Source organism: Panthera onca, chromosome D1, assembly GCF_046562875.1.
Source record: "Panthera onca isolate mPanOnc1 chromosome D1, mPanOnc1 haplotype 2, whole genome shotgun sequence".
Taxonomy (NCBI): Eukaryota; Metazoa; Chordata; class Mammalia; order Carnivora; family Felidae; genus Panthera; species Panthera onca.
Window position 1 is genome coordinate 61778885 of NC_138348.1, and position 16667 is coordinate 61795551.

General features: G+C 46.2%; 1 protein-coding gene and 1 non-coding gene across 5 annotated transcripts in view; one reads left to right on the forward strand and one right to left on the reverse strand.

Moving 5' to 3' along the window:
* The window catches only part of TENM4 (teneurin transmembrane protein 4), a 2903849-nt gene that overhangs the window by 128420 nt on the left and 2758762 nt on the right, over positions 1–16667 (reverse strand). For all 4 annotated transcript variants that reach the window (XM_078433056.2, XM_078433057.2, XM_078433058.2 and 1 more), the window contains one exon: positions 14118–14318. In XM_078433056.2, coding sequence (XP_078289182.1) covers positions 14118–14318 — 201 coding nt within the window. The remainder of the gene's footprint in view (positions 1–14117; positions 14319–16667) is intronic.
* LOC132662688 (U12 minor spliceosomal RNA) lies at positions 12296–12445 on the forward strand. Its single transcript, XR_009602690.1, has one exon. It is a non-coding gene; the product is annotated as a U12 minor spliceosomal RNA (small nuclear RNA).

Here is a 16667-nt window from a genome sequence, read left to right on the forward strand (position 1 = left end):
AGCATCGGATGTGAATTCTGACTCTGTGACATATCCAATACAAGTGAGCATTTGATAAGTTCCTGTTGACCTTCACCTGATACACATCAGAGCTTTCTGGCTGGTAGCTGGAGGGTCTGGGATCTGAGAGGAATCCTTTGAAGTACTATGGAGAACACAATCCGTAGGGTAGACTTGGGCTCCGATTCTGACTCCCCAGCTTCCTTGGGTCCTTGTAGAGTCCTCAGAGAATTATTTAATCTGGGTCATACTTCTGCACTCCCCAAATGAGGACAGTAATAATGGTCCCCCACTGGTTGAGTGGTGATAATGGAAGAAAAGGGTGCATGTGGAAGGCCCTGGGTGAGCTGTGCTATGAACACAACTCATTGATGAGGACTGAAGACCTCTTGTGTCATCAGAGCTGTACTTCTTGAAGAGGAGCATCTTCTTGAAGAGCAAAATATTAGCTTTTGTAGTGATCAGCCTCAAAATTTAGGTATGCTTTCTCTAGTTACCTTGCATGGCACCATTGGCCAATACCACTGAAACCCAGGAAGAAGCCGTTTGTATTTACAGCCTTGGCTTCCTCTTGAAATCACATGAAAATCCCAAGCTGTCTTACAATTTTGATTCTAAGCCTGTAAAGTTCTTGACTGAAGCATACAGCATCTTGGAGATGAACCAGGCCAGGCCCAAGAACACATTAGCTCTTCTCTGAGGGAAAGCCATGCCTATAGCTCTTCCCTTCTGCACCTCTGCCTTGCCTCACCCCTGTACATGCCTGTCTTTTCTCCAGACCAACAGCTCACCTAATGGCAGGCTTTAGCTTTTTCTCATCTTGGTTCCCCCGCAGCAAGCACCAGGCATGGCACAACATGAGATTTCAACAAATATTTGTTGAAAAAACAGATGAATAAAAAAAACCCCAAAAAACAAAACTTCACGGAAGAGGTGTTAAATTACTTGGGCTTGACTCTGTCTCAGGGTCATATTGTACAAGAGTTATTTAGTTAGATATATTTGCACAGGGGCTCAGTCCCCTTTGTGCCTAACTTTCTTAGAAACTCAGCTGCAATCTCTGACTGAGAACTCTGTAATCTTAAAGGGCCTCAGTCCTTACACTCTCATGCACACCTTTCTTCCTACTGCTTCCCATGTCACACCCATTCTCCTTCCATGATGTGGAAGTGAGTAGGCACATGAGGAAGAAGTGAAAAGGGTAGGGAAAGATAGCAGGTTTGGCTATTGGTTAATTGTGCCCCAAAGTGTATACATAAGGGAAAAAGCTGCTCCAGGCTCCTCTCATTAAATGTTAATCCCTATACGAGCCTGGATGAAGCCTGGGACCTAGCACAGCTATGTTTTAATTTGTCTGGACTTATTTTACAATCCTGTTCATTAAAATAGCTGGTACGGGAAGCTGTGGCGTTCCCCTAAAGGGACAGACTTACATATATTTTTCTCATAAAATTTCTGCGACTTGGAAAGATGCTCAGAATTGCCACAAGTGAGGAATGCAAGGGTCGCCGCCCAAGGATCTGTGGGCTTTCCTGCTGAGCAAGGAACAGAGGCAGGTGAAACAGAGTCTTGGCCCCATGTGACCTCCTGGAAAGTCCTTTAATAAGTCCGTATTTAGCACTAAAAGGGATAATAGGGAAAATTGTTCTATTTTGCTTAGGCCTTGAGGTTCTTAGAATGCCCTTAAGAAATTTTAATAGAGGGTTAAATAATTTTAAATGATTCCTGCTAGGATTTTCTGTTTTATCACTAGCTCTTCGGAATTAGTGCACAGCTCAGGAATTTCTCTGAAATTCTGGTACACGTTAAGTTTAAGCCACACTATTGAAGCAGAAATAAGGAGAAAATGTAGAAGCCTTGCCGGTGGCCCACAAATAATATCTCGTTAAATCCTCACAATGGCCCTGCAATGGTATTTTCATTACTGTATCATAGCTGGGGATACAGCTTGGAGGGATTAAGTGACTGGCTCAAAGGTAACTTAGCTAGAATGACAGGTGGCTATGATTAACACAGCTCTTTGGTCTGTGACTTGTGTGACCGAGTTGAGCTGAAACCTCAGTTGCAACGTGACACATTTCAATGACTGTTAGTTACATATTAGATCATTGCCCCAGCTAGAATACAGGATCTCTGAGATCAGTCAGAGTCTCCTTCCTCACCCTGACCCAGTGTTTACCATATTAAGTACTTTTCCTTTTGTTTGTCTGTTTATCTGTTTGTTCACCTTCCATATGCCCATCTGTCCATCCATCTATACAACCCACCCAATCATCTAATCATCTATCCAGTCACTAGGCCATCAGCCTGTCTGTCCGTTCATCCATCCATCCATCCATCCATCCGTCCATCCATCTATCATCCATACGTCCGCCCATCCATCATCCATCTATCCATCACTCATCCATCCATCCATCCATCCATCCATCCAGCTATCATCCATGCATCCAGCCATCCAATTGTGTGACTCGGACAAGTTACTCCACCTTTCTCTGCCTCAGCTTTCTCTTCTGCAAAATAGGGTTTATACACTAATATCTCAGGTTCATCTGTGAGGCTTAAATGGACACCTTACAATGTGCCTAGTATCATACACATCTTTTATAGAGTAAACACTGTATGGCAACTATATCATGTTTATGTGCTAGAAAGATCCAGGAGAAGGGAGAGTTTAATGATCCTGGGGAGAGCAAGGGGATGATGTGAACAACCGAGGCACCTCTGAGCAGCTAGAGAGGACTAGATTTGGAGCATAATCTGAGGGACAGCTCTTTGTGGGCACCTCATCTTCTGGGGAGGGTTATGTAGGCCAGGACCTGTTTAAGGGACAGGCCAGGATAATGGTAAAGCACTTTACCAATGGCTTCAGTGTTCTCAGTGAGGTCAGAATCTCTGCTGACGGAAAGAGGTGGACATTTAAAGAGCCCTTTCGGGGAACAAGAGCAATAACTCCCAAAGTATAAGAAGGATGCAGCTGGAAGGGCCCAGGAGAGGCTAAAGATCATGAGCATGAGGTGGTTTGGCTTCCAGTACTCAGAAGCAGGCTGTAAGCTGAGGGATGGTGAGTGGCTGGGATGGGCCTGGGTTTTGCAAGGTGGATATGGACAGAGGTAGAGACAAGGGAGCTGTGAGTGATGAAGGAGAACAGCTGGAGGTGAAGGACCGTGGGACTAGGGGAAAATGATGGAGAAGGAGGGTGTTGGAGCTGGGCAGGAAGTGGCCTGCTTCTGACCAGGGCATTTCCCTCAGGTGGGTTTAGGGGTAAGAGAGAAAACAAGGAGAAAAACTTAGAGGACCACTTTTTGTGATAAGAGCATAAGAAGACACTTCAGAGATGCCCTAGCCATTCTGTAGACAGGAAAATGAAGGGCCAGAAGAGAGGAGTGCCTTGTCTGTCGTCCCACAGGGACATGCGTGTCAGTGTTTGAGCAAGAACTTAATGGCTGACTTAGGAAATAGTCACATAAGGGGCCAGCTAGACAAATGGCTGAAGCGGGGCCTTACCACACACTGTGGCCCCTCCTCTGTGCCTCTGTACAAGCTGTTTCCGTGGTCTGGGTTCCCCTTTTACCTCTATCTTCAAACGTTCAACTCTACATTGGCTTTGAGTTCTGGCTCCTCCTCTTTGAAGCCTCCTTCTAGTGTTCCATCTGGCAAGAGTTTCACCTCCTGCCTTCCCAAAGCACTTGACACGAACCTTTCTTTATCAGGGTAATTAGTCTGTCTTGCCTCCAGAGCCCTCCCGTCACCAGATTGATCTCTACATTCCCCAGTGAGTCTTACACAGGAAATGTATCTTCTGACTGCGTCAAGGTTCTACCATTTTGCACAGAACAGAGGCTGGGATTCACAGAAGCTAGTATAAGGGCCTCCTCTGCTACTTCTCAGCTATGGGAAACAACTGTAGCACCCCTCTGAGCCTTCTCTTTGTCATTTAGAAAATGACAATAATGATACCTAGCTGCCAGAATCCTGAACGTGATTTAAAAACATACTGGGGCGCCTGGGTGGCTCAGTCGGTTGAGCGTCCGACTTCGGCTCAGGTCATGATCTCGCGGTCTGTGAGTTCGAGCCCCGCGTCAGGCTCTGTGCTGACAGCTCAGAGCCTGGAGCCTGCTTCCGATTCTGTGTCTCCCTCTCTCTCTGCCCCTCCCCCGTTCATGCTCTGTCTCTCTCTGTCTCAAGAATAAATAAATGTTAAAAAAAAATATAAAAACATACTGAGCACCTACTATGTGCCAGATACTCCTAGAGGCTGGGGATTCAGAAATTATATTAAATTATCCCTAGGCTCAAGGAACTGAAGTCTACCCATATGTGTAAAGGAGCACGAGGCTGCCACCATGCCCAGCACACAGTAGGGTAATTACAAGGTACCTTTCTCTCCCGTAGGCAGATATCTCTATATTTTGAACAAAAGGTTTCGATGTAGCACCCCCCCCCCCTCCTCCTTTTCTCACTAAATTGGGAATATGGCTTTTTAGTCTCAGTGCAGGTTTCAAGAAGCAGCCAGAAGGGGAGGAAGGTACAGGAAAGGAGCCTTCGACTTCCTTATAGTAATTAGTGTCCCCTTGACATTGAGGCCAAACCTAAGCCACTCTCCCGTGCTTTTCAACTTCCATCTCTATCACCAGAGGGTCAGCGCTGCTCCCAGCCACCGCTCCATCCCACAGATCTAGTTGGAGGAAAGCTAATGAGCCTTGGAAACCACATGGCCTTTCACCTCACTGGAGGAGCTCGGGAAGCTTTCAAACCAAGCAGGAAAGTAGATTCCAGGATGTTGATGCATAGCACGCTCCACACCTATTCCCCCAGGACCAGAATTTCAAGCTTCATGAAGCACCTATCACAGGAAGTAGTAAGCCACTGCCAGTCATCTTAATTGGAGGGTATCAGGTGTCCTGATTGGAGGAGTTCAAACTGAGCTTGGGGGAGGCCTCCAAATAGGGTCTGACTTTGCAGAAGGATAACAAGGCAGGAAAGGGCTGGTGAGCACAGAAGCCACAGAACATGCCAGGATGTGGGGTTTTGGCCAGGGCTGGAACACTACCTACACCCCACAAAAGGGCCCAACTGGATGAACTGAAGAGACAGTGATGTTCGGTCCTCTTCCCAGAGACCTCCGGCCCTGCTATCCTTTATGAAAGGCCCATTTCTCCACCCGATCACGTGCCCACCTGTCTACCTGGCTCCTGGACACATCTACCTAGATGTCCTCCTGGCGCCTCCAACTGCATGCCAGTGTTAGAGTATGCTTTCCAAAATCAAGCCTCACATGTCACACCTCCACTTAAGACTTTTCAGTGGCTCCCACCGACAGATAAAACCTAAACTCTTCCGAGGCCATTCATGACTGGATGCCTGCTAACTTCGCTCACCTCTTCTCCCTCTCACTACTGTCACCAATATCCTAAGCAAAGCCACTCCAAACTACAGGTCTTCCCTGGAAATGCCATGTGCTGTCGCAACTCTGTGCATGTTGCAAATCTCTGACTTCTACAATGGGATGCTGCAAGGTGCTTGTCTCTTCCTTCTATCTCTGCCAACTCAAACCCACCTCCATCACCCACCTTAAATCCTGCTATCCTCCAAGAAGCCCCCCGATCACCCCGGCTGAAAGCAATCACTCTTTTCCTTGAACCCTTGTAGCATTGCCAGTTTACATGGTTCTTGGCACCGGTATCCAATGAACTGATACCTTGTGAACCTCATACCTGAGTCATCAACGGGATCAGCATAAACCTTGGAAATGGCCAATGGCACAGTTATGTAGAGGATAAATACGGGCCCTGAAGTCCGAGACGGCTGGATTTGAATCCTTGTTTTCCCAGAGCGTCTCTGGGCAAGTCCCCCCGGCTCTCTGAACACTGATTCCCTGGGAACAATACCATCTACAGTGTCACAAGATTCTTATTTGTTGTCTGAATAAATCATGAAGCATATACATGAAGAAGCTCTGTAAAACGTAAATAAAATCTCCATTCAGAGAGCAGTTATTATTTTAAAATTACAAGTTATGTACCAGCGGTTTGATTCAGGAAGACAACCGGAGATTGTGTACAAGCCATCGGCTTGGGCGTCCAAACAGAAACCTGATTCTGAAGCCCAGTTTCAGGAGGGCTTATATTTACATACTGAAGAGCTCCAATTCTGATAGAAAATGTTCTGGGGCTGTCAGGGGAAATTCTACTAAATTACAAAGCTGCCAGCTCCTGGTTTATCAACCTTTAGCTCTGGCACTATTTAGTACTACGCCTGTCTGGGCCCAATTTCCCAGTCTTTGATTAAATGTTAGGAACTGACCATCTCATTGTGTCTGAAACCGCATGCTACTTCCCAGACAACTGGTGGGCTCTTCTCTGCTTCCTTCCAACGCCTTCTCTTCCTTGTCTGCCTCAGTGTCAATCTCTCAGATATTTATTATTCTGAACTTTGATTTCAGGCTACCACTTGCTGTTGGGAAGGGGTACAGGAAATGTCAAGTCTCAATGGATATTATGCCTCGGCTGAAATTCTAACCTCGGGTTCCTCTTCCTGTAACATACCTATACAGAAATAGCCCAGCCTGATCATTTCCTTTTGATGTTTAATTGGATGTCGGTGCTGTGCTTTCTGGGCTGAGAAGCTAATGCTTCTCAGAGAGAGAACAATTCCGGCTATGCACACGAGACCTGTAGCGGGGAGAATGCTCCGCGCTGAATGTAATTTTCTCTCCCATCCATGAACAGAAGACAATTTCTCTGGCATTAAAGCATCTCACTCAGTCTTTCTGTCATTAATAAGAATCAAATTCTGTTCCCTCAAATTTAAATGTAATTATATTTGCCTCGTAAATAAAATTGAATTACCATTTTCAAAATTTAGCACTAATGCAAATGCTATATTTAGAGCTTTAATTTTTTTAACCCTGTTACTACTTTCGACTTATTATTATTATTTTTTAAACACTGGGCTTATTTTGCTGTCAACTGTGACTTAATTTGATAACAGAGCGTCTCTGTTCCCTATCTTTCCAGTCATATTTGTTGTTAACTATGCTTCGTGGTTAGCTTGTCTTTCTGGTAGGGGAAGAGAGTAATAGAGAGGCAACTGGCAGCTCAGAGGATCTGAGTTTGAATTCTAAAAGGTCCGCCCTAAGCGAAGGAACCTAGGCCAGGATGGGCTGAGAGAGCTAAAGAAAGAGCCCTGACATGGAGTCTGAGAGAGAAATCTTCACTGTGCGTTGGAAATTTTTTTAATCCGAGATTTGCAGCAAGGCATTCAGTAGACCCCAGGTTTGGACCCTGCCTACCTTTCTGGCCCAACTAACCGCCCCCCACCCCCCACCCCTGCTCCCCCGCCCCAGAGCTCTGAGTCTCCGGTCAGAGAAAAGATTTTCCAGATGCCATTCCTGCATATCTGTGTACTTCACACATGCTTTTCCATCTGCCTGCACTTCCCCTGCCCCTCTCGTGTTCTGGCTCACAAGTCTCCTCCCTGGGAAAGACTGTCTCAGCTTCTGGCCCCAGCATCTTCTAGCTGAGCTCACTGCTCCTGCCCTTGTGCTCCCAAACCCCATGCACATACCTCAGTCAGAGCTCTTATCACACCACTTAACTAGGTGTCACTTCCCGAGTGGGTGAGGTTCCCTGATCCTGGGTGCCCAGAACAGCGCCCAGCACACAGGGAGGCCTAAAAGGGTCATAAGTGAATGAGGTGGATATCTGTGCCTGTCAGGGGCAGGTGCAGATCTGGAGCTGTTCTGGGATGCTCTCTCTGTGAGGCTGTATTCCACTCTGGAATTGAGCTCAGAAAGCTCATTATGGAAGCTGATGCTAATGCTGTTTGGCCCTTGTGCTGTTGTTTGGGGATAAATATGTCAGCACATTAATAACTTCATCTAGACTCAATGACCAGTGATGGGAGCTGGTGGTAAAGAGTCAGAAACCACAAGGAAACTGAGCCTCTGAGAGAAAGCAAAGTTGTTCAAGGCTACATAGACTCAAATCCAGGTCTGGCTCTAAACCTTCACTATATAAACTGTCCTCAGACTTAAATTTGCAAGAGTCTAAGGGACTATTTGGATAATTTATATTTAATCATGCATTTTAAAAACACACTACTTATTGAGTGCTTACTGAGTGCCAGCACCATGCTAGGCATATTATACGTATGTATTAAAGCTAATTTAAAAAATAACCCTGCAAAGCAGGTACCATTAGCCATATTCTTTGGATAAGCTCAGTCTTAAAGCTCTAGCTTGGTCCCACTCTAAATCCCATGCAATTCTTTCTGACCGCATATGCTACCTCCGAACCTGTACCACAGAATCTCTAAAAGATCTCTACCTGTTCTTCCATGAAACTCAATTGCAGTGAAATGATAAGAATCATAAACCACCAGCATGGGCATTTCACAGGCAGAATCTCTGCCATGTATCGCTTCTATGAGCCAGCAACCCAAAGGGATAAAATGCAGTAAGAGGGCCCTCTCAAATAAAAGTCATTTATGGAAGATAAGATTGGAGAGGGCTCACAGAGCAGTGGAAATGAGGAATGAATTTATGAGGCTGAGGACGGAGGCTACTGGGCTGGGGTGGAGGGGAAGGAAGACCCGAGGGAGAGCCAACAGAGGGGCAAACGATGAGTCTAAGTGACCACATTTGAAATGGTATCCTGGAAAATGTTACAGAGCTTGAAATCCTCTCTAGAAGTCCTGAGGCTCTGAAAGAAAGGTAGACTCTTCCAATTGTAAGGACGGTCTCAGAGAGGTTAAATTCCTTCCCTTTTCTAAGGCAGCTCAAAGCCAAGAGGATGAAAAGCCAGCTAAAGCATATGGGGGAGGTGGGAGAGTCATTCTGCTCAGCAAGGCTGCTGAGTGGGCCCATTTTATACAAAAGCTGATGAGGCATCCAGCCCAGCGTGGCTGCTCCCTGGGGAAGATGGCCTGAAGGAGGTGAAATGATGCCAGCTCCTGTCCAGGAGGGGTTCTGGCCGGCCGGCACGGCACACGAAACTAACATGAGCTAGGTCTGGAAAGAGACAAAGAAGGAGCCCAGGGATTTGGTTTTAGCCCTTAGTGCATGCGTGTGTGTGTGTGTGTGTGTGTGTGTGTGTGTGTGTGTGTATGGAGGTGTGGGGGCACACTGGGGTGGGGAGGAGGGTCCTGAGAGAACAGATTAGACTGGTAGTGTGCTGGGAGATAAAGAAAGATAAGAACACCTTTGGATGGAAAGGGGGCTTGAGGCAAGAGCTGAGGACTTAGCTTTAATTCACACTCTGCCACTGCTAAACTGATTTACTCTGGACAAGTCATTTCATCTTCCCAGCTCTTTAACCCTCTGTTAAACCACAGCACTGGCAATCACCATCACCATCACCACTACCACCATCCCCCAGAGACCAGAGAAGCCAAGTCCTGCTGCGCCCGGAGTTGAGGACACAGGTGTGCTGAGGGTGGGCCACAGGCATTCGTCCCAACAATTATCTTACACTGTTTGTCAGGAAGGAAGATCACTTGAATGAGGCAAGATTTGGGGAGGAATTTCTGAGATGAGATTGGAAGCCAAGCTACTGGGAACTCAGGGGCCTGAGTAAATACTTGTGTAAAATCGGACTTCACTGTTTCCACAAATGGTAACCAAAGTGCTGGGGAACTTTGTCGGCTCACATTTCATCACAGGCTGGTCGTGGAGTGCGGGGCGTGTCGATTTCAGATGCTTTCATTAAGTCTCGTTCTCTGGGCCAGTGAGACATCTCTTCCTTCCTACGAGGGCCATTTGGTGATTTCTGCCAACTTCACAACCCATAGTTCGTGCCGACGCTATGAGGAGCACTTAGGACGGGCTGCAGGCCTGCGGCTCCCGATGGGAAGGCTCTGGGCAGTATCTGTGCCAGCCTGGCCGTACCAGGGGCAAATAACACCACACGAGGAGAGCTGCCTCTTGACAGGTGTCTGACTTGGGCCAGACACGGTGCCGACCACCATACCTACACTTTGTCACTGAATCCTTACAACAATCCTTACAACAATCCTGTAGGTGATTTTACCTTTATGGTAGAAGAAGACAGAATAAAGTAGGCCCAGAGGGGAACATTAGGATGTGAGGTTCCTGGGTGGGGAAAAACATCTATTTTGGAATAATGCTGGGAGTGTCTGACCACAGCAAACTTCCTCAACCATAAGGTTCCTCTTAAGAATGTAACAGATCTCACCCATTCCCCCTCAGGCTTCCCTTAGGAATTTGACAAAAGACCCAAGCATGGCCTTAGGCCACCACTCATACAGCGGAACTGAGCCAATCAGGAATGGACCACCCAGCACCTAGAGCTATTAGGCCAATAAGGGTGGGACCTGAGAGGGAACAGGGGGTAGGGGAAGGCTGACCAAAACCTTATGACAAGGACCCTTGCCTGCTGTCACAGGCATTCACATCCTAACGTCCCCCCTCTGTAAAGAGAGCTTTCCTACTATTCTTTCTTCCTGATCTTATACTCTAATAAAATTTTGCCGATGCGATGCTCATTTTGTGTCCACCTCTTCATTCTTTGAGGGAGCAAGACAATGAATCCCACATACTGTGGTAAAGAGTCCTGCAACACCTTGAAGGAAACTAACTGCAACTTGCTGCAGCCATCGTACTAGCGGGGAGCAGATTTTCTGAAAGTCCAGTGCCTGTCCCACCACCATGTAGCTAATTCCCCTAGCGCAGAGGCGGTCCCTCGGCTCCAGCACCACCCAGTCAATAAGGCATCTCTTGCTTTGCTTCACGGCCAACACTCAACAGCTTTCAAACAGCTTCCACTCAGTACAAGTGCCCTTGGAAGGGAGGTAGGAGAAAGATACCAAGTGCTCGCTCTATCTAGACACTCTTCTACGTGCGTGCACACATTGTATAATTTAATGGTCACATAACCTTTGAGGTAGACACTGTTATTATCCCATTTTCAGATAAGGAAGCTGAAGTCAAGAAAAGCCAGTACCTTGCCAAGGTCATCCAGTTAGCACATGGCAGAGTCAGGACTGAGCTCAGGCAGGTACTGCCTATACAAAGCAGGGTTGCCAGGGAGAAAACCACCTTCAAAGTGCTTCCACTAGACTTCAGACTGGTTTCTGGAGGGGAGGTGACCGCTGAGGAGGGACAGTGGCCTGTGGAGAGGCAGCACAGAATACCAGGAAGCGGGCTGGGCCTGGGCTCCCAGGCTGAACTTGGGCTGCCAGCCTCATAGGGCACCAGCGTGCCTTAGGCAAGTCTGCAACCCCCTGAGCCTCAAGGTAAGAATGGGGATGATGTCATAGCTGGCCACCCTGCCTACGGGCTGTTGTCCTGTGTGTGTGTGTGTGTGTGTGTGTGTGTGTGTGTGTATGAGAGAGAGACAGAGACAGAGAGAGAGAAATTATCTCTGTATGCTGTGAAGTACTCGGCAAACACAAATTGTTATTTGCTATCGCCAGGGGAGACGGTACTTTTGAAGCCATCTTCAAAATTCCTGGCCTGGTGGCAGTCGTGACACTGTTTCAGTCAGCTGCAGGTTAGAGATTTAGAAACTATAATCCACATTTCTGAAAGGGCATATTTCTTCTTGCCTCTATCAAATGTCTTCATTAATATCGAGGGCTCTCATCAATGGCTGTTTTAATCAATTGTAATAGCAGCTAACATTTACTGAGCCCATATTACGAGCCGAGTAGCATGACAAGTGAGTTTTTAATAACATCTTAAACAATTCACCACATAATAATTTTCCAAATAGTAACCCCAGAAGGTAGGCCCTGTTAACCACCTCCATTTTACAGCGTAGGGAGGTGAAGGAACTTGCCCGAAGCTAGAACTAGTACGTAGGGGGGTCAGCGTTTGGACCAAGGTTTGCTGGGATCAGGGACGCTTCTCATCACTCCTCTGACCGTGCGCAAGAGGCCACACACAACTGACACCAGTTATGGGGAGCGATGTACACACGGTGGAGGAAGACAAGCTCTCACGATTCTACTTAAAGTCCCTTCCAGTGGGTCTGCTGTCTCCTTTTATGGGACCAACTGAAGAATACTTAGTGATCTCACTCAAAGTTACACCTACCTCTGTGAAAAGGCTGTGGCGTTTCATCAGGGATTAACAATGCATGGACACTTATATACCTATCATAAATTAGCTTTGTGGCCACATAACAAACAATACAACCCAGTGTAGCTTTGAGAGGACCATTTATTATATCGCTATAAACAGAGCTATATAAAAAGAATTATTCCTAAGACCCTGCGTGTCTGCGTTTGCAATCACGTCTTAACACGAGCTTTGCAAACGAGGATAAAAAGTCCAATGCCTTAAACTTATGAGTAAGGAAAATAACGATTCGGGGTGACGCCCGAATCCTCACTGCTAATGTGAGACGAATTTTTGAGCGGGTAAAGGTTGCCCCTAAGGTGACCCGCCTACTTTGCGGGATGCCTGGGAGTCGCGATCTGCCCGTAAAAAAAAAAAAAAAAAAAAAAAAAAAAAAAAGTCCAGTTTAGACTGCATACTGAACATCAATTCTCCATTCAAGGGGGCAAGGCAGTTCAAAGTATTCCAGAGGCACAAATGCTGCATGGATCTCATTTTTGCCAAAGGTTCTCAACCATCTTTCCTGATCACAAAGGGGACTGCTAACACACAACACGATAAGCTCATTTGGGCTTCCCGTGGTTTAAACAGTGTTGTGTGGTACAGAAAGCGATTTAAGTAAAAAAAACAAAAACAAAAACCATAGCTAGAGATGCTGCCACTTTTTAGCTGTGTGTCCTTGGGTAGGATTACTTAAAAATGTTCTGTGCCTGAGCTTCTCCATCAGTTTATTTCTCTTCATTTGTTTCTTTGTCGTCTCCACTCCTTTCGTCCTTCAATGCAAGTGTGACAAAGATGGGGACTTTCTTATCTCTTTGTATCTCTGATTAGAAGAGTCCCTAGTACACAGCAGGTGTTCAAAAGTATTCATTGAGTAAAGTATTCTGTAAATCAGTCACACAGGGGCGATGATACCTTTCTCACGGGGTTTTCACGCGTCCACTGTTTATTTTTTAAAGTTTCTTTATTTTTGAGACAGAGAGAGTGAGCAGGGGAGGGGAAGAGAGAGGGGGAGAGAGAGAGAGAGTCCCTCCGCTGATAGTGTGGAGCCTGAAGCAGGACTTGAACTCAAGAATCATGAGATAATGACCTGAGCTGAAATCAAGAGTCAGACACGCCACTGACTGAGCCACCCAGGCGCCCCATGTGTCCACTGTTTAAATGAGACATTAAAAGTGAACACACCTGCCATGTACCAAAACTGTGCTAGGTAATTCACAAATTGCCATTTAATCATCATTTTGAGAGGGTCTACGCTTAATTGATTGAGCCACCCAGGCACCCCAAGGGTCTAAAAAATCATGAAGTGCTTACAGACAGAAGGGTGCCAATAGAATTATCCTTTGGAGGTTATATGTATAAACCCTCTACATATGCACCAAACAGTAAAACCAAAAACACATTTACTCATGCATTCATTATCCATTCATCAATATTTATTGAGCAGCTGTAGTGAGCCAAGCCTGTGCTGAGTCCTGGGCATGTGGGGTGAATAGACATGTTTGTTATCTTCATGGAACTTACGGGCTGGCAAGGGATCTGGCCACAATGGCAGGTAGGGACTAGGTCACAGAAAACCTTAAATACTACACTGAGTTCAGACTTCATCCTGAAGAACGGGTGAAACTAAAGGGTTCGGCAGCTGGGACCTGAGTCCTTTAAAGCCCCATCCCTGCAGATCTCACCAGGCATGCTGTTCCCCATGGCCCTGCCTCTAGGGATGACCACCATAACATGGGAGATGAGATTTCAATCTATTACTGTAATTCACATGGTTACAGGGCAAGGGTTTGACTCTGGGTTTAAATGATGTGAAGATTAGTTTCTGAATCCTCTGCCCATCTAAAAGTACGGGTGCCAAAGGATGGAGTTCAGGGAAAGAAGAAAAGCACGCAGAGATGTGGGTCACCCCACTAATACATGACAGAGAACAGGGTCAGACCACTAATACTGACAGAGAATAGGGCATGAACCGTGAACATGTTACAGCGGAAAGCCCCTTCCTCCAGCCACGCTGTGCCCTTCTCCCCACACTCACCAATGGAACAGTCGTGTCCAGTCCAGCTTGGGTCACAGCTGCAAAGGCCAGTGTCTGGGAAGAAGGTTCCGTGGCCTGAACACTGGTCCAAGCACGTGGCTCTGGGCGTCTCACAGTTGGTGCCTCCCCATCCCACGGAACAGTGGCACTCGCCTCTCACGCAGACACCCCGGCCTGAACACGTGGGGTCCATGCAGTCCACTGTGACACAAAGCAAAGGGAACACAGGTGAGCATCTGATCAGCAAAGGTGAGGCTTCTTTAAGTGAACTACTACACTTTGTAGTAGAAGGGCTTGGTAAGAGGACACAGATCTCCTGAGGACAGGCCACTTGATACAGTAAAGAGGAAGGATTTTAGCAACTGGTAGACCTGGGTTCCCGGCTCTATGGGTGGCTGACTGTTTACCAGTCAGAGGCTCGGTTCCCTTGCCTGTAAAAGGTGGATACAAATCTCTACTTCTTGGTTTGTTGTTGGGGTGATGGAGTAAGAAATAAGTAAGACGGGTGCCTGGCTGGCTCGGTCGGTAGAGCATGTGACTCTTGATCTCAGGGTTGTGAGTTCAAGACCCAGCATGTGACTCTTGATCTCAGGGCTGTGAGTTCAAGACCCAGCATGTGACTCTTGATCTCAGGGTTGTGAGTTCAAGACCCAGCATGTGACCTCTTGATCTCAGGGTTGTGAGTTCAAGCCCCAAGTTGGGAGTGGAGTTTACTTAAAAAAAAAAAAAAAAAGAGAAAAAAAAAAAAAGAAATATTTATCAAGTGTTAGCATGGTGCCCCGTGCCTGCTACGTCTGTAATAACTACACCAGTTAGCGGACAAGACGTTGTTTTGTTCACTTCTGTGTATCCACCTCCTAGAACAGTGCTTAGCACATAGGTCCTCAAGAAATCTTTGTCAAATAAACTAATACTGTTTACCACTTCATAATACAGTCTTAACGTGAATGTGGGACTAAAAGAGATTCCCTAATTTAAAAGAGAATTTATTTTGCACTTAAATTCCATTAGATTTTATCATCTTGCCAAAGTTCTTGTGACTGACACAAACTTTCAAACCTCACTTGCCAGAGGGCAAACATTTCAACGACTATTCAAAATTACATGTGGGAGCTTTGCACAGATCCTCCTCATGTAATGGGTGAACTATATAGCTGTAGCTCACAGCCAAGCAACCCCTGCTGGGCTATTAGAGCCTAAGGTCAAAGTGGTCTCAAGAGATCAAACCAGGAAGAGAGAAAGGAGAATAACATTATGGGTGACCTGCTCCGTGCCCGCACTCTAGGAAGTGCTTTACATATAATATCAGATTCAGTTTCTTCCATAACCCAGTGAGGTACAGATGAGGAAATTGAGGCTCACAGAGGCAAATAATTTAAGCCAAATCATACAGTTAACCCTGCCAGAGAGGAATCTGAAGGCGCGTCTGTCTGATTCTGAAGCCAATATTTGCTCCTGCGGCTGATTTTCCTAAATCAAAGCTTTAGCTACGGGGCTACACAAAGTTAACAGAGACCTCTAATCTTCCAGAAAGCACTGCACAGGAAAAACAAAAGGAGAGTAGGCAAAGGTTGGTCCAACGTTATGAAAAAGTCGTTGGATCTTTTATTTTAGGAAGGCAGGAGATTCCACTCCTCTTGCAACTGTAGGGGACAGTGGTGTCCTGGCAGGGGCTACAACATGCAGCGGTTGGAAAAAGGGTCAACGGCGCTGTGATGGGTGTGGTCAGCTTCCTCCTGGAAGGAGCTCATGAGGAAGCCCTATCTATGCTCCACAGGAAGGAACCTGGCATCCGGCCTCTGAGGCCCTACGTATGTCATGGTTCCATGACCCGTGTCAAGTCCTGTACCTCCTCTGAAATTCCCATGTCAAAACTATCGACACCTTGGTCGCTCATGAGGACATCGAGGATTTGAAAGGACTGAGTGAACTGTAAACTGTCAAGAAGTTACTTTTCCATCCTGTCAGGATATTCAGCAGTGTGACATGGGCAGACTGGTCAGAGGTGCTTTTACTTTATTCATTTATGATTCAGACAAGCTTTTCGTTCATTTACGAATTAAATTTCATAACCCCACATATTTGGCTTCGGTGCAAAAGACTGGGAAGCCTGGCCTGTGGATGTTAAGGGTCAGACACAAACGGACAGAGACCGTACAAACGGCTACCTTCTGGGAACAGAATGTATGTTTGAGGACCAGCTTGTCAAGACAGTTCTTTTACTTTATAGGTTTTAAAAAGGGATTTCACCTTACTGGCCTAAATGAGAAATCAGAAAGTCAGAAGGGAGGAGCAGTCATTTGTTAAAAAACAGAGTTATGAGAACAACAAGAGCAACAACAATAATAATAACAGTCAGTATTGAGGTAGTCCTTCTTCTGGGCCATATTTTGCTATTAAACCTTCTATATACATTATGTCATTTAACTTTAGCCACAATTCTTTGAGATAGATACCATTACTCTCCTCATTTCACAGAGGAGGAAATTAAAGCACAGAGAGGTTAAATAACTTGCCCAAGATCACACAGGGTAAGTGGAGGGATTTACA